General features: G+C 36.5%; 2 protein-coding genes across 2 annotated transcripts; both read right to left on the reverse strand.

Annotated features, from left to right (window-relative positions):
• Window positions 1-1707: 1707 nt before the first annotated feature.
• On the reverse strand, window positions 1708-11227 carry LOC120332342 (uncharacterized). Its single transcript, XM_039399566.2, has 12 exons — window positions 10097-11227; window positions 9388-9457; window positions 8766-8878; window positions 8231-8360; window positions 7749-7836; window positions 6896-7019; window positions 6527-6638; window positions 5632-5743; window positions 5376-5421; window positions 3488-5194; window positions 2554-2740; window positions 1708-2331 (listed from the first exon to the last, which is right to left on the reverse strand). The coding sequence occupies exons 1-12, from the start codon at window positions 10291-10293 to the stop codon at window positions 2248-2250; spliced, it is 2970 nt and encodes a 989-aa protein (XP_039255500.2). The 5' UTR covers window positions 10294-11227; the 3' UTR covers window positions 1708-2247.
• A 9788-nt stretch (window positions 11228-21015) lies between these two features.
• On the reverse strand, window positions 21016-24465 carry LOC120332604 (transcription factor CP2-like). The gene is made up of 2 exons (XM_039399883.2): window positions 24253-24465; window positions 21016-23324 (listed from the first exon to the last, which is right to left on the reverse strand). The coding sequence occupies exons 1-2, from the start codon at window positions 24325-24327 to the stop codon at window positions 21663-21665; spliced, it is 1737 nt and encodes a 578-aa protein (XP_039255817.2). The 5' UTR covers window positions 24328-24465; the 3' UTR covers window positions 21016-21662.
• Between the last annotated feature and the right edge of the window lie 1099 nt (window positions 24466-25564).

A 25564-nucleotide genomic window follows, 5' to 3' on the forward strand; every position in this document is an offset into this window, starting at 1 on the left:
CTACATAGGCCTACGTTCCTACATTAAGAGCTGTCTCGGCTGTCTTTATTGACCATATTGTTATCGAAATTTCATGCGCATATTCTCTGTTCAGATATCGGGTTCAGTACTAAAAATAGGAAGGAATTGACGTTAACGATACCGGTACAAATAAGTCGAATTTAGACTAATCAGTATTGGTTTTCCATGCAATACGTCTGCCATCAATGGGAATCAGCGGGAAACGAACGCATTCACCTTCAGTAAGTAGGCTAGCGCTGCGCTACACAGAAACAACAGTAACGAGAACATGTTTGTGTATTATGCTGGAAAAGCGGGATTTTTGGCTGACTTATCGGGACGGCGGGACAAAACGCTGAAAAGCGGGACTGTCCCGCCTAAAGCAGGACGTATGGTAAGCCTACTTATTCAACCCATATTTGGATATTTTGCAAATGTCTGACAATTTTTCACGGTTGTTTCGACCTATTGTGATGACGATGCTAAGGTGAGATGTCGGTATCGGACTTCTTGGCTTAGTTCGCGGCATCGACGAGACTATCGAAGATAAATAAACCACAGCCGGTGTATAGCAAAACGATGTAATCTGCCGACGTTTCGAATTTCTATTCAGAAAAACTTCATCATTGCATAATATGGATAGCACACAGATAGAAATTCGAAACGTCGGCAAATTAAATCGTTTTGCTATACACCGGTTGTGCTTAACTTATCTTTGACACGAAGATACCTGGCAACCATGCGCTATAGACGAGAGTATCATCCGACTTTTACAACTTATTCACGTGTGTTATCTGTATTTCTTGCGATAGATAAACATAAGTACACAAATCCTTTTTTAACTGGATGCTTCGGAACAAAACCTCCAATAAATGTATTGGAAGACGTATTTAGACATGACACCAACCAGCTGATGCTTCCGCGAGCATCGACTCCCCTTGTTCATCTCAGCAACAATGGCCAATGAGCAACAACTTAACGGTTCGATGTTTCAACTGACTATACTATTTGTTTGTAAGTAGACAGTCGGTTGATAACCCAGAGTTAACCGAAGCCAACATTAAACAAAAGTATCATTACTTATCGATCTTAATCGGTAAGTATGTTGATAAGTATTTGTCTGTTCGATACAAGCGATGTCTCACGAAAGCGAGGTTGAATCTCTCCAAATTTTGCATGTGCATTCATCATATCTCGGATCAGAAGACTATTGATTTTGGATGAATTATGTCGTATAATTAGCGAGTTATTAATTTATTAGCGATGGGACACGTGGTGTCACTGTGGAGTAAGAGCGAAGAAATCGAAACCGCAGTTTCTGTATTGGGGGATCCCCTAACTTTAGATCGTCAAGTCTTCGGTCTCCGACCGATATTCTTGTCTACAATGTTGTTCACTCGTGTAAGAAATTTATATAACTTCCGATATGAAAAGCTCGTTTTTATATTGTCCTAATGCGTCAAAAATTATTTCAAAAGCTTGGACAAGGGTTTTGCGAGAAACATTTACAGCACATATATTATCTGCAACGAACTCATATTTGATTTTCGCCACCGCAGAGACCTTGGTAGAGATTAGAAATAAATTTATACTGGTACGTTAAGAAACTAACATATATATGTATGTTTTTAAACGTCAATTCAGCCATACCACATTCCCAGAAAAGCACTTGCAGTCGACTCGAACTTCCCTCACAGACTTCATCAATTTTGACAACCTTAAATTTAAACTTTATTAAAAACAAATTGCACCGAAGCAGTTAAGCAACAAGCCATGCTACCTGATAACATCAAACGCGACAAATAAATGGTCAGTTCTAGATAAAGTATCCTATTAGCATATAAAATATGTGGCATATATAATGAATAGTGATACTTGTTTCCGACTTTCAAAGGTGATAATCAGTCGAAAAACTTTCGTCAAACTTCAAAGCATTGTCAACAAATCAAAAAAGGCTTGCATGCATATTTTTAGCGTCATAGCCAGGTTTGACCAATCCTCAACCATGGGAATAAGTATATTTATGCTGAAGTAGGCTATACAACTTAATCTATACAACTTAATCATTTGTATGACTATAAATTTCTAACCAGAATTGCTCCCACTGCAGCAACATGATATGACACACCATAATCAGGTGAATATCACCTCACACAAACCATGCAACACTGTACACAATATTTTCCAATATACCACTCAACAACATGTTACCTAAATATTTTGCCTGAATTAATAGATATAAGGCTTTTATGGAATATATTCTCTGTGGGCTTTCCTCAATGATTGTTGTTTATCTTCGTCTGGTAATAAATCAACCAGTTCTTGAAATACCTTGAAATATAATAAGATCAAAAGTTAAAATCTCAAGGCCTACAAATACACAGATTAGCAAAATACAATTATATTGGGTAATTTAGATTAAAAATCAGTCTACTCTGATTGAATACCGCCGTTTGACCAAATATGTGAAAAATTCTGTAGGTAGACAGACAATACATTCTTTGCAAACTTAGCAGGCTATGCAGTATGTAAATAAATTTTGAAGTAGCTTACTGTAGAAAAATGTTTCTTTCCAAGTAGAACTTTGCATTTTTCATAGTACTGATTAGCAGATATAGTTCCTTGTCGGAATCCGCCAGAACAAGATTTAAACTCAGAAAATTTTTCATCCAGTTCACACAATTGTTGAATTGTATTTATTAGCCACATGTTACGTCCTTGAATGTCATTCTCATCAGGTCTGAAAAATTAGCAACATTGTGAGGGCAGGGCTGTCCAAAATCGAGTATTTTTTCTAGAATCAAATATTATTGCACAATGCTAACTAACTTTCGTACAATAAAAAATTCTTCATTGATTTTGTACTCTCGTAGTGTGTGTACTAGGTTAGGGTTAGGTCATATCTTTATAGGTTTCAGTCCCTTTACACAACTTGATGTAAAGCAGGCAAACAAAATTAGTTTCCTCCATATTAGTACACACACTTCTGAAACGCCCATATGTACAGTTACATCTTAAATACTGCTAATATTTTGCAATTTGCATAATTATTAACTATGTTTCCAAAATTAAAAGAAGATCACATGCCTACATGAACTATTCAAAAATTAGAGAGGTCTCCAAAAGTAGGGTTTTGAAAACAGATACGAGTGTTGAAAGCAGGGATTTGTATATACTTGTGCAAGAATTTTTTTTGTGGAATAACTGGCATTACGAGTGTTGAGAGCAGGGATTTGTATATACTTGTGCAAGAATTTTTTTTTGTGAAATAACTGGCAATTCCAAATTTCAGCTATCAGAAATACATTGTTCCTTTCATTGGGTTATTTGGTTGTATTAAGACATTAATTTTGAAGATAAAGAGTTAAAATAGGATTTATGCAAATCTGACCAGATATGTAAATAGGATTTTTTCAGTCATTAAAGGTTTGAAATTCCTAAATTTTTAGATGGAATTAAAGTAAATGAAAAACAATGATCATGGTACCTTGGATCAAGCTCACTTTCATCTTCAGAACTTTCCTGCTTCTTAATTTTTTCCTTTCGTTGTTTTTTTTCTTGATGATTTTGTTGTTTTGGTTTGGTACTATTTCCTGAAGGAGCAAAAACATTATTCTTATCAAGCATAGATGAAAGTGACTGTTTTGCATCTCCTTTTTCACTGTCCAGTAAATTTTGTAAATGCCCACTGCTTTGTTGATCGTCATTGACGCCAAAATGCTTTGATAACTCGCTTGCGTTTGGATGACCCTTTTTCTTTTTCTTCTTATTTTTCTTCGCTGAAGTACGAGGTCCTCCGCCCCCACCACCCAAAGTTGGAAAATCACTTTCTTTAGTTTGAAAAGAGCTTTCTCTCACAATTTTATCAGTGACAGATAGTTCTGGTTCGTTGTACCAATTAGGAGTATATGAACTTATTGGAGGGGGTTGGGATACATGGAGAATATCATTATTGGAATGTGGAAAATTCATTTCTGCTTTATTCACTTTCGAAGACTTCGAATTCGAGTGGATTGGAAGATTATCAATTGTACTACTCGGAAAGATATCTTTGCTTATATCAGAGAGAGATAAAGGACTGTTTCTTGAATTTCTGCCTGCATCACCATTGGTTTTAGCCCAGGATGAAGATTTTGAAGACCCAATGCCTTTGATACGTCCTCCTTTTCCACCACCGAGTTCTGGAAATTCTTCAGTCTGTGACATAAATCTTGCATCGATAGAATTAGATTGATTTGATCGAGATGATTGAGAAAGTAATGAAAATGCATCAGCACTGACAGTTTTAACAGAACTACCATCCATACCAGGAACTTCCATAGGTTTCTCAATATCTGAAATTTCCTCATGATGTTTTGCTGATGTCAATCTCATCGAATGCTTTCCAGAACCAATTCGAATTGAAACTGTTTCATCATTTGCCAATGGGTTCGAATTAACAGTCATAGCAGCAGGGGGTGCAGATTTCAATGCTGATTTTTTAACTGGTTCCGGATTCACAACCGGTGTTTTGTTTTTGGATTTTTTCTGTTTCTTCTGCACTGTTTGGACCGGCATAGGAGCGGTAGTGCCCCAAATCGTGCTCTGTCCTTGCATCAAAGCAGGACCTCTACCTCCCAATCCCAGAGTAGGAAAGTCATCTTTACTTTGGAAATTAACTTTGCTATTGCTGAAACGAGATTGAGGGATATTGACACTAACAGGTTGGGGCGTTTTATTTGGTTTGGATTTCTGTGCACCACTCGGGAGTGAGGGGTTAGATGATCCCCAATATCCAGTCGATTGAATATTTTTCGATTTATTGCTAGTTCCCAAAGTCGGGAAGTCGTCATCGTTGATTTTACCAGCTGAACGGCCCACGGCGGTTGCAACTTTATGAGCAGCTGTGGCTTGAGGAATTTTATGTTCTTTCTGAATTTCTTGCTTTTCCGATGGTTTCATTGGTTCTGTCTTTGGAGTGTTAGAGTAGGAATAGAGATTCACAGGAGCCTCAGGTTCTTTCGCACCCAAACTTGGAAAGTCGTGAACCAGATTTGGCGGTGGCGGTTCTTCTTCCGGTTGGGGTTTCTTAGGTTCTGGTTCTCGTTGAACTCTGGGTCGAACCTTGACTTTTGAATTATCTTTATTTGTATCATTTTGTGTGTTTTTCTCAGATAATGAAAGTGCTTTAGCCAGTTCTAGATCCCGTTCTTCTCTGCAAGAAAAATATCGAAATTTAACCAATAGGAACATAGGTAGGAACACCTTTTTTAAGCTGTTGCCTAGATGTCAAAAAAATTTTGTTACAATATCACCATTATGTACTCGAATTTGTCAATTATCTATCGAAAATAGTCCATTTTAAGTGAGAGATGTAAGAAAATGGGATTCTTTACCTTTTGTTATCAGGAATTTCTCTACCACGGCCTCTTCCTCTGCCACCTGAAAAATATAGTGACGAAATTTAGAAACAAAAAATTAACTCCATATTAATTAATAACCAATCTAGGCACACAATTTTTAGTGGTAACATAACAAATCCTGCTAAGCCTTTTCTGAACAAGAAGGCCGCAGAACTCAGTTGGATTCAAATTCACTTTACAGCAACAGTTAGCAATTGGTGTAGCACATTATCAAATTATTTTCACATACCTCTACTTCCCCTAGCAGGTGGATTAGCATATTGAAAACCTAGGTCGATACTCCGTTCCACTTTTTGCTGTTGTCGAGACATACTTTGAGAGTGTGCTGCTGTACGATGAGCCTATTGATTATAAATAAACAAAAAACTCGTTAACTACCGTAGATGATAATAACAAAACATTGCTCAAATATATGGACATAGGTTCAGGGGACCTCCACAATGTCAGCAAAATTACAGCGAAATGTTTGGTAAAAATGTACTTGTGAGTTAAAGTAAAACAGGGTCATTTAAAATAAAATATTGAGCCCTGTAATGCTGTATGACTAAAAAAAAACAGAAAACATATACACAACAAAACATAATTAATAAAAAGCAAAATAGTTCTTGGTACAGACTGGGTGGATAACGATACGACTATGCGGTCATCGAAAGCAGTTACCACCAAGTACTCAGAAGAATTCAACAAGTCGCAGCACCCATATTATGTAATTTTTCTCAGTGTCCCAGGGGTGTGCAACCTTTAATACAAGAGGGTAATTTAAAAATAACTGGATTAATAAACCGCGACCCCGGCTTTTTGGTAGTTGCAGAAACAGAAATTTTGGTCATTCATCCTATGACAGATGTTGTTAGGTTCGCACAAACTAGCTGTTAGGGCATTGTAACGTCATAGATAATAAATTGGACTCTGGTGTAGGCTCTGTAACACAAAGGAATTGGAATTAGCCTACTCGCACGTACCAGATCAAACTAAATTAAAAACTTATTTCGCGGGCCGCACAATTTTTTCTTGTGGGTCGCATTTGGCCCGCGGGCTGTATACACTTGGCTTAACCCATCAAAATCTGACAAGACAAACTGATCAAAAGTAATATGACATAATATAGACAAAAGACCACAAACCTTGAGGTCTAATTCTGTTGCATAAACTGAAGTAAACTGTTCATTAACACAATCACCTTCCTCACATAAATAATGTTCTTTGCGATAATGATTGCGAAGGTCTGCATATCCACTGAAAAAGTACAAAATTATCAGTTTTAATCAGCAGCCAAGGATGACCATTAATTAAGAGTATTAAAAATTTTATTTCATTCAATGAAAGGTAATTTTTATATTTGATTCCAATACATTCTTTTAACTTCATAAATTCATAAAAAACACAATAAATTCAGATATTAATTAAAAGTCAGACTGATTTACAAGAACTAAGTTAAACTGGAAATCAACAGCTCAGCAAAATATGCTATAAGATTCATATAAAGGACTTACTCATAATACTGATTATTCCCAGCAGTATCACAAATATGACAAAAATAATGATCTTTTCTGAGATGACGAAGTAGTGTATCATTATCGAGGTAGCGTTCATCACAAAACTCACATAATGGGTGACCTTCAATGAATAAAAAATTTTTGGAAATACTATAATTTAAGCTAGGACCAGGAATGGTAATCTAAATGATATATATAAGATGAAGAAACAGAGGAATAGAATATAAATAATACAAATTTACTCGACCTTTTAACAAAACCAATAAAAACTAAAATATACAAAAATGAAAGACAGGAGGAAGTATTTTAAAAAATAAAATATCTAGACCAAGGGCAACCTGCAGTCCGTGGGCCAAAAGCACCCCACAAGAGAAAATTGTGCGATCCGCGTAGCAGTGCCAATTTTGAATGGTGTGCGGCCCACGAAACGAGTTATTAATTTAATTTCATCTGGTATGTGCAAGTAATTCCAATCCTGTTACGTTGCAACGCATATACCTGAGTCTAATTTATTATCTATGCCCATAAAGTTACAATGCCCTAACAGATAACTTGTGCAAGCGGACAACGCATGTCATAAGATCAACAAACAAAATTTATGTGGTTGCAACTACTAGAAAGCCTATGCTAAATAAAGGTGCGGCCTGCGGTTTCACCAAAGTATTTGTATCTGGCCCTCCTGTATTAAAGGTTGCACACTCCTGATCTAGAATATCACCTCTAGTAGTGATGGCCTGAAACTATTCCCTGAATCTCCCTTGAAGTTAATTATCGGTGTCACAGAGCAAAGCTATAAAATATAAAATATAAGAGAAAAATAATAGGAAGTCGTTCGAAAGTTTTTCCTAACCTTTATGAGAAGTGTCATCCTCATCTCCCACTCTACGATGCTTTGCAAGATCTTCTCGAGAATACGTCTTACACTCATCCGTAAAATTCTGAGAAGATAGATTAGAAACAACGATTCACAATAAAATTGTGCATAATTATTAACTATATAAGCTATTTTATAGTGTTGATAGAAAAGCCAGATGCAACAAGTCTGTGTGGTATGGGGCTCGCAATACCATGAACAAAATATTTCAATTGTATCCAATTTGTTGTATCATTGGCGAGGTGGTGACTGAGTACACCATTGATCCGTGATAACCAAAGCAAAAGCACTGCATATCTAACCTGAAAGGCCAGCATAGTTGGCAATATTATTATTGGCATCATGTACATCCCCCATTTGAGATGTATTACTAACAAGGATAAATGTCTATTGTTCCATTGCTGCTATAATTAATTCATTTGAAGGCTACCTCAAAAGTTTGTTTCAGATTATCTCACCGTATTATATTTGACGCAAAGGTGACAATAAAACAATTTATGTTCTTTCCTCATATGAGATTCCAGACTGTCAAACGAGAATTCCTGAGGATTTTCAGGACAAATCGAACAATGATGTTCAAACAATTTTCTAGAAATAAAAGCATTTCATAGTTAATAGGTCAGGAATTGATGACTATAACACAAATCATTATTTTTGCATTTACAGTACGATAGTGATGAATCCCAACAGACATGACATAATATTAATATGGCAGATATCATCAGTGCGAAAAGAGGTCTCTGTCACAATTAAGAATTGTGATAGTGAATTGTGACAATTGATATTCTTATATTTTGAAAATAATTATTGACTCATTTATATATCAGCCATTTTAGACCTAGTTATAAACAATGTCAGTCTATTAGTAAGTCATCGTGAGTAAAAAACAAAACAATCCAACAATTTTAGAATATATTTCACAAATTTCAAAGTACTCAATCTACTGGTAATTAGAAAATGAAAGATAATCCACAAAAAATATTTGAAACATACTCATATTCTTTCTTGACAATTTCATCAGTGAAAAACACATTTCCTTTTTTGCCTCGAATTAATTTCAAAGCTTCTGCTTCTTTGAATGGTCGTCTTGACTTGCAATAAACTACCTGGATTGTATAAAAATAGATATATCAAGACATCACAAAATATCACATATTATATCTCCAAAATGTATCAATCAAGACGCTACTACAACTACAAGAGAAAGGGTACTCCCGAAGTATGTGAACCAAGATGGCAGACACCGGAACGAGTATGTGTACCAGGTTAGTGTTAGGCCATAATTCCAAGTACAAATACTATGGAGGTCACTTGGCTAGTCCCGGGACTCCAAAACTCGTAATAGGACTAAAACAAGGAAAATTGGAATAAAATTTTGGCCCAACCCTAACCTGGTACACATACTACGCTCCGGTGTCCTGCATCTTGGTTCACATACTTCCGGAGTACCAGAGAAAGTTAGCTATCAATATTATATCATCGTGTAATAATCCATCTTTATGGACCAGTATACAGCGGGGCAGCCAGAAAAAGGGGATTACAGAGGTTGAGTCATCAAATTAATTCTGACTACGCCACAGCAAGTATAGTTTTTTTTGACCATTCAATATTTTACCTTTGTTAATTCCACTCTACAAACAGCACAATGCATCTGCTCACACAAAACACGCATCTTTGCAGAACACCTGTAAATTTAACGACATGTTTAAAATGAGGTACAAATTTGGGATCTAGTGTAGTTTCGTGCCTTGAGTACTTCTAGTGGGCGTAGCAAAATAATTTTTGCATATGTCAATCCTGACCCCTACCTGACTTCGTCATCCAAAAATCATGTCACTACGACATCACATTGACGTAATAAGGCCCTTCAAACTATACGAACTGTCATCCAAGACGCGCAGTCGATCACCCGGAATCGAGCAAGCTATTTCTCTCGTTTTCTCGTCGCATTGACATGTGCAAAAATCATTTTGTTACGCCAACTAGAAGTACTTAAAGGTACGAAACTAAAAGATACCTCAAATTTTTATGTCTGGTCAATGTATATATTCAACTTGAGGCGCTCCAGAAGTATGTGTACCAATATGGAAATAACTGATTTTGTTCGCCTACTTTACATCAAGTTGTGTAAAGGGACAGAAGCCTATGGGCAGGGGTATATTCATTTGGCTAACACAAACAGTCCCGAACTCGTGATAATACGAAAAATGGGAAACTCAGAATAAAATTATGGCCTAACCTGGTACACATACTACGGGAGTACCCAACTTTATGTTATTTACAGACATCACCAGCACAGGTGAAAGCGTGCAGAAACAATTCACCTGTAGCATATAGGATGATCACAGTTTCCAATTGCATAAATCTTTATTGATTGGACACATAAATCACATGTTCCATCGTCCTCACACTCGCTAGTGCGTTTCCGTGGAGTGAAACGTCTACCATGCGGCCTCTCTTGTTGGGAGTTAGCCTTCTTCGCAGATTTCTGTCTAGTACCTTTGGAATTGTTTGTAGCCATTGTACAATTAAATACTTGATATAATAAAACTAAATACTAAGATCTGAAGATATTAACGACTTAAAGATATTACAAATGACTGTCTAAAGTTTAACAATAAAATAAAAACACATTAAAAATTGGGTCTAAATAAACAGAGTTATTATTAAGGATGCAGTGAAGTGACATTGGATCAGTGCAATTGCGAGCTAGACCTGCTACTATAGTGACATGATAACCCTCGATAGAGTTGTATATTCCAGGAATAGTTTTCAAAATAGTCTTTTAAATATATAAACAGAATATCAAATACTGTGATACAAACATAATTCGTTCGGGATTGGTGCTCGACAACCGAAACATTTGACAAAAGAAAAACAAAGATAATTATCTGAATTCGTTTCTACGCATTCCAAAATACCGAAAGTATTAAAAAAACGTGTACCTAAACAACATTAATTATTAAAATATGTACATAATAAAGATAAAAATATCAAAAAATGGTAAACTTCTCCGTGCCATACTGCAGGTAAGGCAAGATTAGACACCCGAACATCATTCTCTTCTCAATAATTTATTTTTTCAACTCGATAGTTGTTCTCACTGTTTTCCTCATCTCCTTCCCTTTATCACAACTTTTCTCTGGCAGTCTGGAGCCATGATCAATGGCGAGAAGACAATAAATTAAGAAAATTTCCCAACACATGTTATCAATCAATCATTTATTCATCAATCATGTTATCCCACTGATGTTCTGATTTGAACTGAAGCTTGTTGAATTGCAGAATTGTCAAGAGGCATCCGAGATCTGCGGTTCTGGTCAGCTGGTGGTCGAGCTCCAGATTTCTGTTCCATTACCGTATTTTGGACAAGAATTTTTGGATTGACTACCTAATTCTGTAATTGTTTGAGTCGTTCGACTATCAGACTATCGAGGTATTACTGTCACTGTAGTCAATATATATTTGATGAGTTCGAATTTGGGAATAAAGGTTTGCTGGGAAAACGTGGATTTGAGCCGGTCTGGATTTCATGGCCTTTTTGAACGAGAAATCGGGCGTGCAATCAGAAATTCCCGCGTGCAAATAAGAATTTCTGGCGTGCAATTATAGCTCAGGCCTGCAAAACAACTGCGCCCGCATGCAACTGTCTTCGACATTAGATACCTCTCAATACATCCGCGTAAAATTGCCAGTATCGGATAAAAAATACGTTGAATCATGGCAAAAATGGACGTTTCACCTTTGACCCCCAAACATTATTTATACAATTTATCGCTAATTTTGAGAGTTTTTGTGCGACTTTGGATACTGGTACTGTTCAGCACATCCGCGTAAAATTATTGGATAAAAAATACGTTGAATCAGAGCAAAATGGACATACTTTGTCATTAATTTTAGAAGTGTTTTTATGTAGAATTAATGGATAAAAATACGCCAAATCAGAGCAAAAATGGACGTTTGACCTTTGACCCAAAACATTATTTCTATACTTTGTCACTAATTTTGAGAGTGTTTGTGCGACTTTAGGTATCGGTACTGTTCAGTGCATCCGTGTAAAGTTATTGTATAAAAAATACGCTGAATCAGAGCCATAACTGGCCAGCATCGGTGAAGAGGCGATCTTTTCGCACATAACTATTCTCACGGGATTCCCATCATTCAACACGATATGGTCTTTTTTGCTTCGCTTTTTTCGATCAGGCCAAATCTTGCAAGCTGGTATTAGTCGACAATTGTGGAGTTATAATTTTTTGGCATCTTTATATTACTGGATTATTGATTTAAAGACCATTTAAACCGATTTACATTGGTGAGCGATTGCAAATTTTCGGCGTGCAAAACTGAATTCGCTCGCGTGCATTTTTGCTGAGCGCAGGCGTGGTCTTTATTTTCCACTTTTAGAGTTTTCAAATAAAATGAAGGCGTTTTTGGTTATACTTTGGGATTTCAATTGCTTAAAATGATAATTTTTGAAATAAAGCTTTTTATTCATTGAATTAGGAATTTGAAATTTTGAATATAATTGAGTTGAAATAAATTTGAACAGATGAATTCATATTTTCCATCCCCAGCAAATTCTTTTGAGATTCAGAGAGAAATCGAAAATCATGTGCTTACAACCATACGGTACAAGATACAACTAACAAAACTAGTGTTTTCTGAAGAACACTAATCTTTAAACTTCAATATTTACAGAATTAACTCAATACTGCAATAACATGGCAAACTTTCGGCAAACTACACAATCAAACAAGTGTTTAATATAGACTACGTTTCTGCATAAATAGGTATTTAATTTCCATCATAGACTACAATATGTGTAACTTATGCCTAGATATGGTACCGGTATTCTGTATTTTCGCTATCAGATTTTCTTTTTAAACCAAGGTCTAGTGAGACTCTAGTCTACTTTAAAAACTTCAGAAAAAGATTTGACACAATATTTTTTGCAAGCCTGATTTTTACATTTCTGCATTTCGGCACCAGTGATGCCGTTTTTTATTTAGATACCGGTATTCCTTACAGACTTATAAAATATACACAAAATTACATAATCATACAAGCAATCACAAAGTGGTCATCAAGTCTCAAGTCCATTCCGAAAAACAAATACGGTAGCGGTAGCTAACTAATCCCATACCCGGGCCGACATCGGGACATGGAATGGTAACCGGCCTACATCCTATCCTAACCCGACAACTGGTTGAATTGGAAGCACTTTTGCTCTGCACCACCTTCCATCTCATGAATACAGCCAGACAGCGTGCTCGAGTTTGCGAGTATATGGCGTAATGTGTTTTCGCTGAAATATCTTCCCGCAAAAGAGTATTTGAACAGTTATTTTAACGCAAGTTTGCTTCTTTTTCCACATCTTGCATAAGACTATTCCCATTGCATAACATATTCAGGGTAGTTCACCCTTCACCGGCAACTTCACCTATCTTTGTAAAATTCTATTCTACACGTTCAAAAGGTTGAAATGGCAAATTAGCAACATGAAATTGTCGAGCGTAAAGTGAAATTCTTGATTGAATCTTTCAGAGTCAAAAACTAAGTTTTATCTACCTATACTTTTTATTATTATTCTCAGATAACGCAATGAGAATGTATATATTCTCATTGTATAATTTAGATGAGTCAGTGGCTGAATTTCAAGAAAGTTTTGTTTCAGTGCAATTCAATTAGAAGTCAAAACAAATATTGCAATTGCAATGATTTGCCTGATCATTTTCTCCTATTATAGAGATACAAACCAATTCGTAAAAAATACAATACAAAACTATGCAGGGCGAGACTTTTCTCACTTTCCGCAAGAAAATTATCTCGAATATATCACAGCTGCAATGAATCGCAACAGCAACCCAAAATAGACATCACTTCCAATACCTAATTAAAACTTGTCTACAAAAGTGATCAGAATGAATATAGAATGTTGACGGCCTGATAAAATCAATCAGAATAAAGCGCATACCTACCTTTCGTGTCTGCAGTTTGTTCATGATACACGCCCGAACAATACACGTTCGTGTTTTTATTTGATGTTTGTGAATTGCGTGTGTGATATGGGTAAACAGGCACATACATTTCTATGTGCTTTAAACACTTCTAGAGTTTTGCTAGTTTCCCCGATTTCTCCAGACTTCTGTGTGTTCGTTGTTTATACTTTGTGTGTTCTTTGTTTATGTTTTATGTATGTTTTCGGGGAAATCAAAATAAAACTATATCCTATAGAAAATTATTAGATCGCAAACTTTATTTAAAAGACGCCTAGAAAATTCAATCCCGGTTTATAAAAACATTTACTACGAAGAAAAGTCGAAAAATATTTCTAAAACATGGAAGATAATTCGAAATATCGACAAAAGCTCAAAATTGATAATACGCCGTCATTTATCGAAGTTAATCGCAAAAAGTAATAATAGCTAGGTAATATCTGATGAAATGTGTGTATGTTTGTTTATTCGCATCCAAAATGTAACAGTATCTGCATAATAAAGAGAGTCGACGGGATACATGTTCAAAATCTGACTGGCCTAAGAAATAGATGTGCGACATGCATCTCTGAAAAGTATAGCAGCAGTTTAGGACTGGTGGACAACATACATTAAAAAAGAGTATCGTTTTTACCTGCTTGCTTCCGAAATTGGGCCATCCCAGAGGATTTGGCACCCTCTATTGCTGATTATGGAGTCGAAATAAACTTATACTTATACTTTTCCACACCTCTTCAGTGAGATAAGTTTTCTTCAGGGAGATAAGTTAAGTTTATTTCGACTCCATAATAAGCATAAAGTCGATAAAATGGTTAATAAAAACAAATAAATAAAAACTGATTATGAAATCAAGAGAGTAAACAAAACCTTGGAAGAGGTTTAAAACGTACAGAATATAAGATGGAAGGTAATGTCAAAAAGAAGTGGTACGTGTTCACTCACCCAAAACTATTGAATCAAATCATACACACTCACACACACAACCATAAAGCATTAATAAAATTAGAAAAAAGAGAGAAGCTTTAGATAAATTATATGATAACAACAAAAAAATAAACACGTAAAACAGAAATTAGAATAAAAAATAGGTAATGTAATAAAAAATAAGAATTGTTTGACACACCATTTTAATAATTTTATAAAAATTTCCAAACAAGAGTGAACAATATTTATTATAAGAACATAAAAATGATTTTGCCAAGCTGATTATACTTGGAATCAAATGCCAACTTGGCCAACCAAAGTTGCCAAAGTAGAGTGCATGAATAGGTAGGCTGAACCTTTTCTTTCACCAAGGACATGCCACAATATTGTCAAATTGTAGTCCAGATTACATCATATTTATTAAATACTACTGGTAACAGTTTAAGCAGTGGCGGCACGTCAATAGGGCCAACCGGGGCAATGCCCCGGTTGATTTTTCGGTATAATAAAAAATATTCGAAAAATACCTCAATATCGGTTGCACAGACTGTCTACACTAGCCATATTCTCCCGACATGGTTCATTTTTCGCTCGCAAAGCCTTCGCCGAACGTCGACGGGGCGACGCCGATTTTGCCCCGGTTGCTCATTGTATATCGTATTCTCTCTTTTATCTTCCACTCGCCGCGTTTGTCTCGTTTGTTTTCTGTTTCTTTTACTAGATCATCGGGGCCGATCGGGGCTAGCCCCGAAATTATGACGACACAATGCCGACGTTTCTTACAACAACGTGTTGACATATTCACGCATTCCTTCTCGTTCGTTGGTTGCTTGAAGAGTTGATAGTTTCCTCGCCTTCGTTTTTGTCGCTTGTTTCGCTATTTGAATCAGTTAGAGACATTCAGTCCATTTGCTTTCGATTTTCCACATTCCTTTTGAGCTCCTCACTTCTTTCCGGCTTCGCATTTCTTAGCCTTACCTCATAATGAATAAGGTTGATGCACTACTTCGCACTCCGTTTTCGCAGCTGCCGCTGGAACAAAAATTAGAGGTACAACGTCTTGGGCCTTATCAACCAAAAAATTGTTCACTGGAACAATCCCATGACGGAGGAAAGCGTCGGCGTACATTCTGCGCAGAAACTTGGTATAAAAAACACGAATGGTTGTGTTACAGCGAGAACAAAAATGCACTTTTTTGTTTTTATTGCCTACTTTTTGCTACCGCCCGTGACTCACGTTGGTGTAAATTTGGTTTTAGAGATCTTAAACATCTTTCCGAGCGTGCCAGGGATCATCAATCTTCTATGGAGCATCTGGACAATGCAGTAAAATACCGAACATTCGGAAATGTTAATATTGCAGCACAGTTGGATGAAGGACGCGCGGTTTCTATTCGTCGGCACAACCAAAACGTCGAGAAAAACCGCCATGTTCTCGGTCGATTGATCGATGTTTTGAAGTTCATTGGTTGTCACGAGCTGTCCCTCCGTGGGCACGATGAACGGGCTGGCTCTTCTAATAGAGGGGTATTTTTGGATATGGTGGAATACACCGCATCCCTAGATACAGTATTGATAGATCATCTTGATGCCGCAACTGTTTCGAAAGGGACATCTAAGGATATCCAAAATGATTTGCTCGACTCAATGTATAAAATTTATTTACATAATTTGGCTCTGGAAATTGAGAATTGCCAGTTCCTTTCGATTCAGTCTGACGAGACAACTGACATCACGTGCGTTTCCCAACTGGCTGTGATTTTTCGGTTTGTGAAAGATGGTAAACCTACCGAGAGATTTCACAGCTTTGTACCAATCGTTGATCGCACGGCGTGCGGGATATCGGCTGTACTGAAAGAAGTGTTACAGCCTTACAACGCGAAGTCAAAATTGATAGCTTAAACTTATGACGGCGCGGCAGTCATGAGTGGGTCGAAACATGGTGTTCAAGTTTATATAAAAGAAGATTTTCCTCATGCGCATTTTTTACATTGTTATGCACACCAATTTAACCTCGTTATTAAAAATATGTGTCCTGATACCCCTCTCATTCGTATTTTTTGGCAAATGTTTCGGGGTTTTCTTCATTTTTTTCCGTTTCGTCGAAGCGCTCTGACCTCCTTCGCCAGATATGTAGCCGTCGTCTCCCAGCTTGTGCACCAACACGTTGGAACTTCCAATCACGCGTGGTGCAGGGCGTGTCCGAAATTAGGTCTGAGCTCATTGAGTGTTTCAATGGCATTCAGAGCTCTCCGGTTTGGGACGAACGCTCTGTGAGGGAGGCGGCAGGTCTAAAGCGTCTGCTAGAAGATGGTGAGTTTTCATTTTTTCTCGCTTTTTTCTCCACAATATTCTATCACGTGGATGTATTATACGGCGCATTGCAGTCAAGGCTAATGGATGGAGCGTCTGTGCAGTCGTGTATTTCAGACTTCTGCGATGCTGTATCTCGTATTCGGGAAACAATAAAATACGACGACACATGGAGTGCTTCTTTACGCCGCGGGCAAACAACGCAGCGTTTGATTTTGTCTGCAAAGGAATGCTGTGACATTCTGGTGAATCAAATAGGCGATCGTCTGCGCACTGAACACCTTGCCGCGTACTCTTTGATGAACCCCAAAAATTTTTCAAAATTTGCCCGTCAATTTCCCATCCATTTGTTGGCTACTGTCTCCAAATTTTACCCCATGATAAACGTGGGTAAATTGGAAAATGAATTGCGATGTATATACACCAATCAAACTTTTTTGAACATCACATCAACTTGCGCGCTCTATGGGTTCCTCATAGATAACACTCTAGTAACTACCTTTGCGGCGTCTGCAAAATTTCTGGACATCATTTTGACGACGCCTATTTCTGCCGCCGACGCAGAGCAAACATTCAGCACGCTGAAGCGTATCTCAGAAACACCACGAAGCAAGATAGATCAAATTCCTTGGCTGTTTTATCCATTCACAGAGACGTTATATCTGGGATGCATGACTTTAATTAGCGCGTTATTGAGCATTTTGCTTCCAAGAAACCGCGGCGTGTTGCATATAGGTTCAAGCAGTAGAAGTCTAGCAGCATATATATCTATGAGTGAGCGACGCATGTCCTTATCTTTGCATAACTTTCCTTTCTTCATAGTAACGTTTTAAACCTTATTTTAGGTTTTGTCTGCTTTCCCGAAGTTTCTGTTAATATGTCATTGTATTTATCTGGGTAAATATTGCCTTTCCTTTTGAAAGAGGTTTCAAAATAAACTATGTCTATATTTATTAATCCCTTGACTTGGACCGGTTTTAAAGACACTTTCTTATCGTTAAAAATTGTCGCTTTTGCCGATTGGTTGTTACCGATGGAATGGTTTTTATACTCATAAAATGATGGGAGAACTTACAGCGCTCATCCTGTCCCCGTAGATGGGGGTGACTTGGTCCCGCAGTAGCTTGCCCCGGTTGTCAAAATGACCACGCGCCGCCACTGAGCTTAAGTATAACATACAGTAATTAGATTAGGGGATTGATAATGAGGTAGGTATTGGGATTTATTGGTTATAAAAGGTGGGAGCAAGGATAAAGGAATTGAGAATGTTTTGAGATTAACACGGAAGATTCATCAGAGTCAGTCTTTGGAAACAATTTCACACATTTCACGTCATTCGATGATTGTGATGTAGCCTGAAAAACGAAAAAACAATCTGTGAGTATAGGCGTATAAAAGATTGAATATATGGATATATGGTGACCTATTATTTATCAGGAAATAAATGAAATTGTTAAATTGATTTTAGGAGGTATTGATCAAATTTTTATCACTTTATATTGGTGTTTGGAGAATCCAAAAGCAATTTCTGTTTTGGACACAATTGTCACACCATGCAAAAACATTCAACTTTGATCACATCACACTATCTACACTTTGGTCAACTTCATGGCAATTGCTTACCTACACATAAAGTGCATGCTTACATTAAGAAGTAGATACCCACATCAAATTAAAAACCCGTGTAATAAGAATGATCCCACACCAAGAAAAGAAGCATGACCATGCAATTGTCAGAATGTGAACAGCTATTTATATTAAAATACCATTCAAGTATGTCAGTTACTATCTGATAAAGCAAACATCATATTATATTTATATATATATATATATAATGATAAGAATGCTTTCACCAGATTGCGATTGAAACAAGACTGATTAAAATTTGGAACAGGTATAGAAGAGCTACACAGCACACCTAGTCACAGTAGTTAGTAGTTGCAGGAACTATAACAGGATTTTTACAGCTGTTCAATATTCCCATGAAAAATACAAAGTGCAAGTGGAGTGTGCCACCTTTTTGTCATGGATCGTCAAAAAGATATTCATATACTTTGAGGATTTAATTGATTCGAAACTATTAACACGTGTCAGTGAGGTTTTGAAACAGTAATTTTTAATATTTGGAGACTAGATGAAACTTGAAATATTTCTGAAAAGATTTCTTAAACTTCAATGTTTTCAAACTTGAGGGAAGAGAGTTCCAAAGTTTGGGTCCATTAAATCACAGGGAATGCATCTTATGAAGTGGAAAATCTAATTATGTCTAGAAAAAACAATAGGGCATGGGAGATTTATAAAAAAAAACTGCAAAATCAATCTCAGATCATCAATAAAGTACACATCAACGATCACGAAATTAAGCTTTATTTGAAGGCATTCAAACATTTTTTTTCGTGTGAGTGCGCCGCGAGTATTTTCACTGATAATGTGGCGCCATAACCAATACAAATGTACTGACCGAATTCCTATTCGGTTTTCAAATTTACTACTTAACTTGGACTTGCATTAACAAACGTGAAAGAGAAAACTTTCAACCTATCGCCTTCTTACCTGAGTAAACAACAGCAGTATATATATGGGCCTAAGTATAAGTTTATATCTACTCTATAATCAGCATAACTGGCAATAAAATGATTGATAAAAACTGATTATGAAATCAGTACATTAAATGCATCCGTACCATCTTTGTTTGAATATATTACACGTGGCATTTCACAAAGGAACATTCTTGGACCTATTCTGTTTTCAATTTATATTAATGACCTACCAATAGGGTTTCAACTCTTTTCGCAGATGATCATGCACTCACTGATTCATCCACGTGCTGTGATGAATTGCAGGAGCCGATCAATAAAAAAAAATAAGCATGGTCTTTCTATGGCTAAAAGCAACAAGTTATACTTAAACCTTGCTTCAGCTGAATTCATGGTTGTTGGCTCCGTTCAAGCAGTTTGGCCGTCCCAGATTCTAAGTGACAATAAAAAAGGGAAAAAACTAAATATATCAAGTATTTAGTGTAACTTTAGACGAGAAATCTTCGAAGCTTCATATTTCTTACATGTTCAAAATTTCTTGGAATATCGTATTGGAATTACGACGAATCATTAATGAGCTCAGTCTTATTACATTGAAAATTGTATATAATAGTGTGATTCTCGTTTCTAACATGGCATTTTTTTCGAGGGAGTGGAAAATAAAACCACGCTAAAGCCATTAGTTTCGATGCAAAATAAAGATAATGCCGCGTGCTACTTGCAGAATCACAACGCGTTCTCATTACCCCACCCCTATACAAGCAGTGTGAATGTGAAATAGAGTATTGCGACTTGATGTTTTGCTTCGGAAATCATATGCCACCCTCAATATTTCAAAACCTTTTTACTATAATTTCGAACATCCATACCCAAGCCACAAGGATTGTTATAAAAATGACAGACAGAAATTTTAATTTGCATACCTCATATTTATGTTAAAAATCTTCCTGAAAAGGCATTGGTATTTGAAAAATTTACCATGGTGTATTAAAGAAAATTTCCCTCTAATATTGAAATTACGACTGAAAAATCACCTCTTCAATGGCTATGACTATGTAAGACATCTTGAAAGGACTGATAATCAAGCCGTATTCGAAGTCTACTGGTTTCCTCAAAGACTTGCAATGACCACCTGGTTATGACATTCACGCTCAAGATAGGGTTATTGCGTATCAGAGATAAAGCTAGTTTTGAACTTTCCGGAGGAGAAGAATTAGCAAACTAATATAAACACTAAGACAAACCAAGATTTCAGTGGTCAAGATTTGGTTGCTCAGAGTTGGATGGAACTTTTTTTATAGCTCTATATTTCTGGCTAAGTGGACTAGCTTAGCTCTAAATATATTCCATGCAGTGTGAATCGAATAGATCCTCATATTTTGAAAATTGGCAGCTAGAAATGTCTGAATGGTAGCTCTTACAAACCTTATATCTTACTTCATCATGGTATCTGACGACTAAGAACTGGTGAAATGATTCATGAGAAGATTTTAATAATTTTCGTTAAAACATCATTTGAGCTCTGGCGCCTCTCAATTAGACAAGAACAAATATACTAATTAATTACATTTATATATATGGGCATGACTGACTTCATGAGGAATGCAAAAAACATACAGGTAAGCGATATAAAGAGTGCAATATGGAGCAGATGCCGACATTACTGATTGCAATTTGTAAGAAAAAATCATTGCAAAATGCAGTAATTAATAAAAAACAACCACCGTATTTTACATGGTACAGCAAATTCAAAAAAACCAAACTTTGCAGATGAATTGGAAATCATACCTTATCAGCGTGAACAATTACTTTGTCATAATAAAACAAATATACCAATGTGGCAGATGATTTCCTTTAACATGTAGAAAATATGTTTGCAGACTTTTTTCTATGTGTTACTTTTAGTAGATAATTTGTGTCAAACATCTCAATTACAATAAAAATTCAATGGAAACAAAAAATCTCAGGTTTCAAATATTGCCATATTTCTTTGGAGTTCATAATTTGGATTTAGCAACATTTATATTTGAACAGCCTATCAAATCACATTTCAAACCACACAACACAATACAGAGCCTTGTTCGATGAGGGCAAGCCACCAAACCATGACACATGGCTATTTATTGTTTCAATATAATTTGAAATCCATCGCTGCCCTCATTTTTTATTACAAGTACTGTAAAGCATTGCTCATCTCGCAATGTTCCAACCAGCTCATCTGTGACAAGAACATGTACGTTGGATTTCGTTGGCTGATATAAGGCCCTGGTAATATGTGGCCTTCCACCACCATTTTGCTGCTCGAAAAGCGATGCCGCTTCCTTAATTAACTCAGAAGCAGTTAGTTGTTCAAGATAAAAAGCCCTGTAAACCTTAATTTCTCCATCACTCTCTGGCGTTGCAGGTGTCATATACAAAGTTAGCCTTGCTTGAACTTTTTTAACTCGCAGTGAATTGTATAGTCGTATACCCTCCGCTGAACCGCAAATTTGTATTAAATCTTCCCTGGTTAGTGACAGCATATCAGCCCCTGAAAAGCTGTTAAATGTTTTTGCGAAAGTGGAAAATCTGTTGCGTTGCAACCATTGTATGGTTTGTGCAGTGGTTGCATAAGGCTGTAATATATCTGGGCCTTTAACTGGTGGACATGGGACTTGTTGTTGGGTTACAGTTCTAACAGCTTCCATATAGCTCCGACTATAACTGCCAGGAAGAGATGAGCGCCCACCATTAGTTCCATCGGGTGAAGCCTCCTCCATTAAATAACTTCCACCTGCGGATAAGTCGACCTCAACAGCAGCGTCGATTGGTGATTCATTATATGGCTGCCGTTCATTACGCTGCTCCGCATCTAACACACTCAAAGCATCTTCATACAGACTCATAGGTGTGGGTGAGCATTCAGTGAGGAGAGTAGATTCATATGACGGCTGGTATTTCAATTTCTCTTGGGCAGTGCGTTTCTCCATCTTATCTTTATCAGTCTTCTGTTTCCGATCTGCGCCTTTTGGTTTGAAAACTTTAATTTGACAACTTGCGGAATGAATGTGTTCACCCATTTCACCATTTCCATCTAGACTATATGTGTCTACCTGTATTCGAAAAGGAACCCCTCTTTCACCACCATGTTTTTTAGGTGTAAATTCTGTACTAATACAATGCACTTGGACATACACTGATGCTTGTTTGTCTAAATCCCACACAAATTCCACAAGGTTTAGCAAGTTGGAAGGCTGTCTTGGCTGCATAATTCCAACAGACATTGGTATATCAATGTTTAAAAGTCTGTCACCGGGCCGACTGAACTTCCAACCTTCAAGTTGCTGATGTTCTGTGTATTGTAATCGTCTGTCATGAAAAACCACCCTTAAGAAACTTTTAGCCAGTTTGCTTGAGAGCACATTGGGCAAATCGCTCAACCTTTTCAGTCTAACTTCATAAGCTTGGCCCTGGTTTAAATAAGTCAAAGTCTCCTCGTGTACCTTTGAAGCAGGTGAAGTAGGTGCTTGCAGCATATACTGCAAGGGTGGCAAATTTTGTGTACCAGTATTTGCAACTATGCTATCTTCTTGTTTGAAAATAGGAAGGTTCAACACCTCACTCATGTTATAGGCACCCGCTCCCAATTCCAGTCCTAATCCAGACAGATTTGCATCAAAATCTTTCACCAGTGCTTGTTCATCCATCTTGACCCAGTTAGCTAGATCAGGACTAGATTTACTGTTTTCACTATGATGTCGTTGTGGTAACTGTGGAGGTATAGGTATGTTTCGATGAGAGTTCTTGAAAGAAAAAAAAAACATCTGGTGGTTAGTGATTATAATTAGAAAAGATTGCTGGGTTATAAAGTATCCATTTACAAAATTCTCATCCATTTTAATACCCTACTAAAGATGTGCTTTACCACCGAAAATGAATAATTTCAAACTTACCTTCAAAATTATTAAGGCATATTTTAGCGACTGCAAATTCTGCAGCAGATGCCAAATTTTAAGAACATTAACTTCCCCATTTAATAATATCAACTATTTCTATTGGAAAGTTATTGTTAAAATTCACTTTGATGTGATGGAGATGACTGGCAAGAAAGAAGACAGTCTAATTGATAGTCAAAAGTGAGTGAGTTATTTAATAAAGCTATAATGTTAGTTATATTGTATAAAGAATAACATTCTACTACAATACAATTCAGTTGGAAATGCTATTTATCAACACTGCCAAAAGCTATGAAATAAATATTCAATGAAATGGCTTCCGGCTGATATATTTGGCAAAGAAAGAGCAGGTTTTTTAATTAGGAAAATACATAATTAGGCCCAGTGGCATATACATCGGTTAATTAGCCGCAGTGAATTTATGTGCAGAGGAATTGTTAACAAAATAACGAACCAAATAATGACCGACACATGCACTTTGATAACATTAGCTTGTATAGAAAATGGTTCAGTTCAATAAATGTAAAAAGGCAGCTCAGAAAATCAGTGCTGATATCCTTGCAGTTGCACAAGCAGACACTGATAACTAACGATACGTAAAGAGCTTCAATTTTTTTTTGGAAGGTCCAATGCACTCTGTTTATTACTCTGGATGATGTGGTGGCATGAGATTCGAACAAAATGTGTAACCGGTGTTAAGTCTAATGCTTTAATCACTGGGTCATCGATATTGTACCTACAGAATAGCACAGCGAAGTTTAAACAATTCCCTTACCTGTGCTTTATTAATATTCGCTGTGTAGGCAACTTCTGCATTGGACACAAGCTGTGATAAATTTTCAGCCAGCATTGATAAGCTTTCTGTTGAAGCTGATTTTTGTCTCACTGCTGGTCTGGTTGATTCGTTATGATTAGTGTTTATGCTTTTACTTGGACACTGAGAAAGACCTGCTGACTGATTTGAATTTGCCTTCGCTCGTGAAATTCCGTGAGAACCTTTAATAGGATAGATGGTGTGAAAGAACATTTCGTTATGAAGCAGCTTGTAGCAAAATCACAAAAACATATCTAAAATTATGATTTTATTAAATTATAATTTATGAAATATATAAAATTTGTCTTGGGATATTGAAAAACCTAAAATAGTGTAACATGTTAGATTCATGATATATATAAGTTACAATGTTAATTAAATAAATTTTCTTCATTTTCGTAGAGTTAGGAAATTTATAAGGTTCTCTATGAGTTCTGTTTTTGTATATAAATAACTGTTACAGAAGGTCCAGCAATTGTGACAATAATGACAATGTATTTGCACATTTTTATCTCAGGGACAGACAGATATCATCAACAAAAAATTCAAACAGATAATTTGCTTTTTTGATTTACATGACCATCAAAACTTCATGGGTCAGTGTGTTAAAAGTATGGGGACCACTAATCCAGTCATCCTACTTCCCTGGAGGTCAAAAGACACATTCAATTTCATGTGTAAGTGACTTATCAGTGATCAGGTGTAATAGTATAAAACTGTACCCTTTAGTAACGATTTAAATGACGCTGATAATTTTGGAAGATTTGACAACCACAACTATTTCAAAATCTACCTGTAGGTTGCCTTGGATTAGATGGTCGGGAACCTTCAATAATTGTGGGAACTTTGCGCTTCAAAATATTCTGTTTATCCTCTTCTTCTTCGTCTAACAAGCCAAAAAAATGATGACTGTTTTTGTCATTAGGTGACACAAGATTCCCGACTACCTGTCGCTTGCTCTGCTCAATATTTGATGATGCGACAGTAGGCACCAATAACAAATATGTGTTTGATGAAGACAGAGAGCGGCTGGTACTAACGTTGGAAGCCAGCTTTGCGATTTAACACAAATATGCCTATGAAAATGCACATGGTAACAAAAATATCAAATTTAAAAATATGAGGTTATGGTACTAGAAAAGTTAAGTTAATAATTGCTTTCCGTTCGTTAACATACAAATTTGTGACTGCATGATAATCCTGTAATCATTCAGTCAATGGTGCAATCCTCAACTAATTACTGCAGTACTGTGACCATTCACCATTGTCTGAT

Source organism: Styela clava, chromosome 13 (assembly GCF_964204865.1).
Source record: "Styela clava chromosome 13, kaStyClav1.hap1.2, whole genome shotgun sequence".
Lineage (NCBI taxonomy): Eukaryota > Metazoa > Chordata > Ascidiacea > Stolidobranchia > Styelidae > Styela > Styela clava.

What these genes read in the sequence shown, in the direction of transcription:
- LOC120332604 (XM_039399883.2), bottom strand. Translation starts at nt 24,327, where the DNA reads ATGCTGGCTGAAAATTTATCACAGCTTGTGTCCAATGCAGAAGTTGCC. An exon ending in CGAATATTAATAAAGCACAG is followed by an intron (nt 23,325 to 24,252) that starts GTAAGGGAATTG and finishes TTTTCTTTCAAG; the next exon opens with AACTCTCATCGAAACATACC.
- LOC120332342 (XM_039399566.2), bottom strand. Translation starts at nt 10,293, where the DNA reads ATGGCTACAAACAATTCCAAAGGTACTAGACAGAAATCTGCGAAGAAG. An exon ending in GAAAGTGAGCTTGATCCAAG is followed by an intron (nt 2,741 to 3,487) that starts GTACCATGATCA and finishes CTAATTTTTCAG; the next exon opens with ACCTGATGAGAATGACATTC. An exon ending in GAAAGAAACATTTTTCTACA is followed by an intron (nt 2,332 to 2,553) that starts GTAAGCTACTTC and finishes TTATATTTCAAG; the next exon opens with GTATTTCAAGAACTGGTTGA.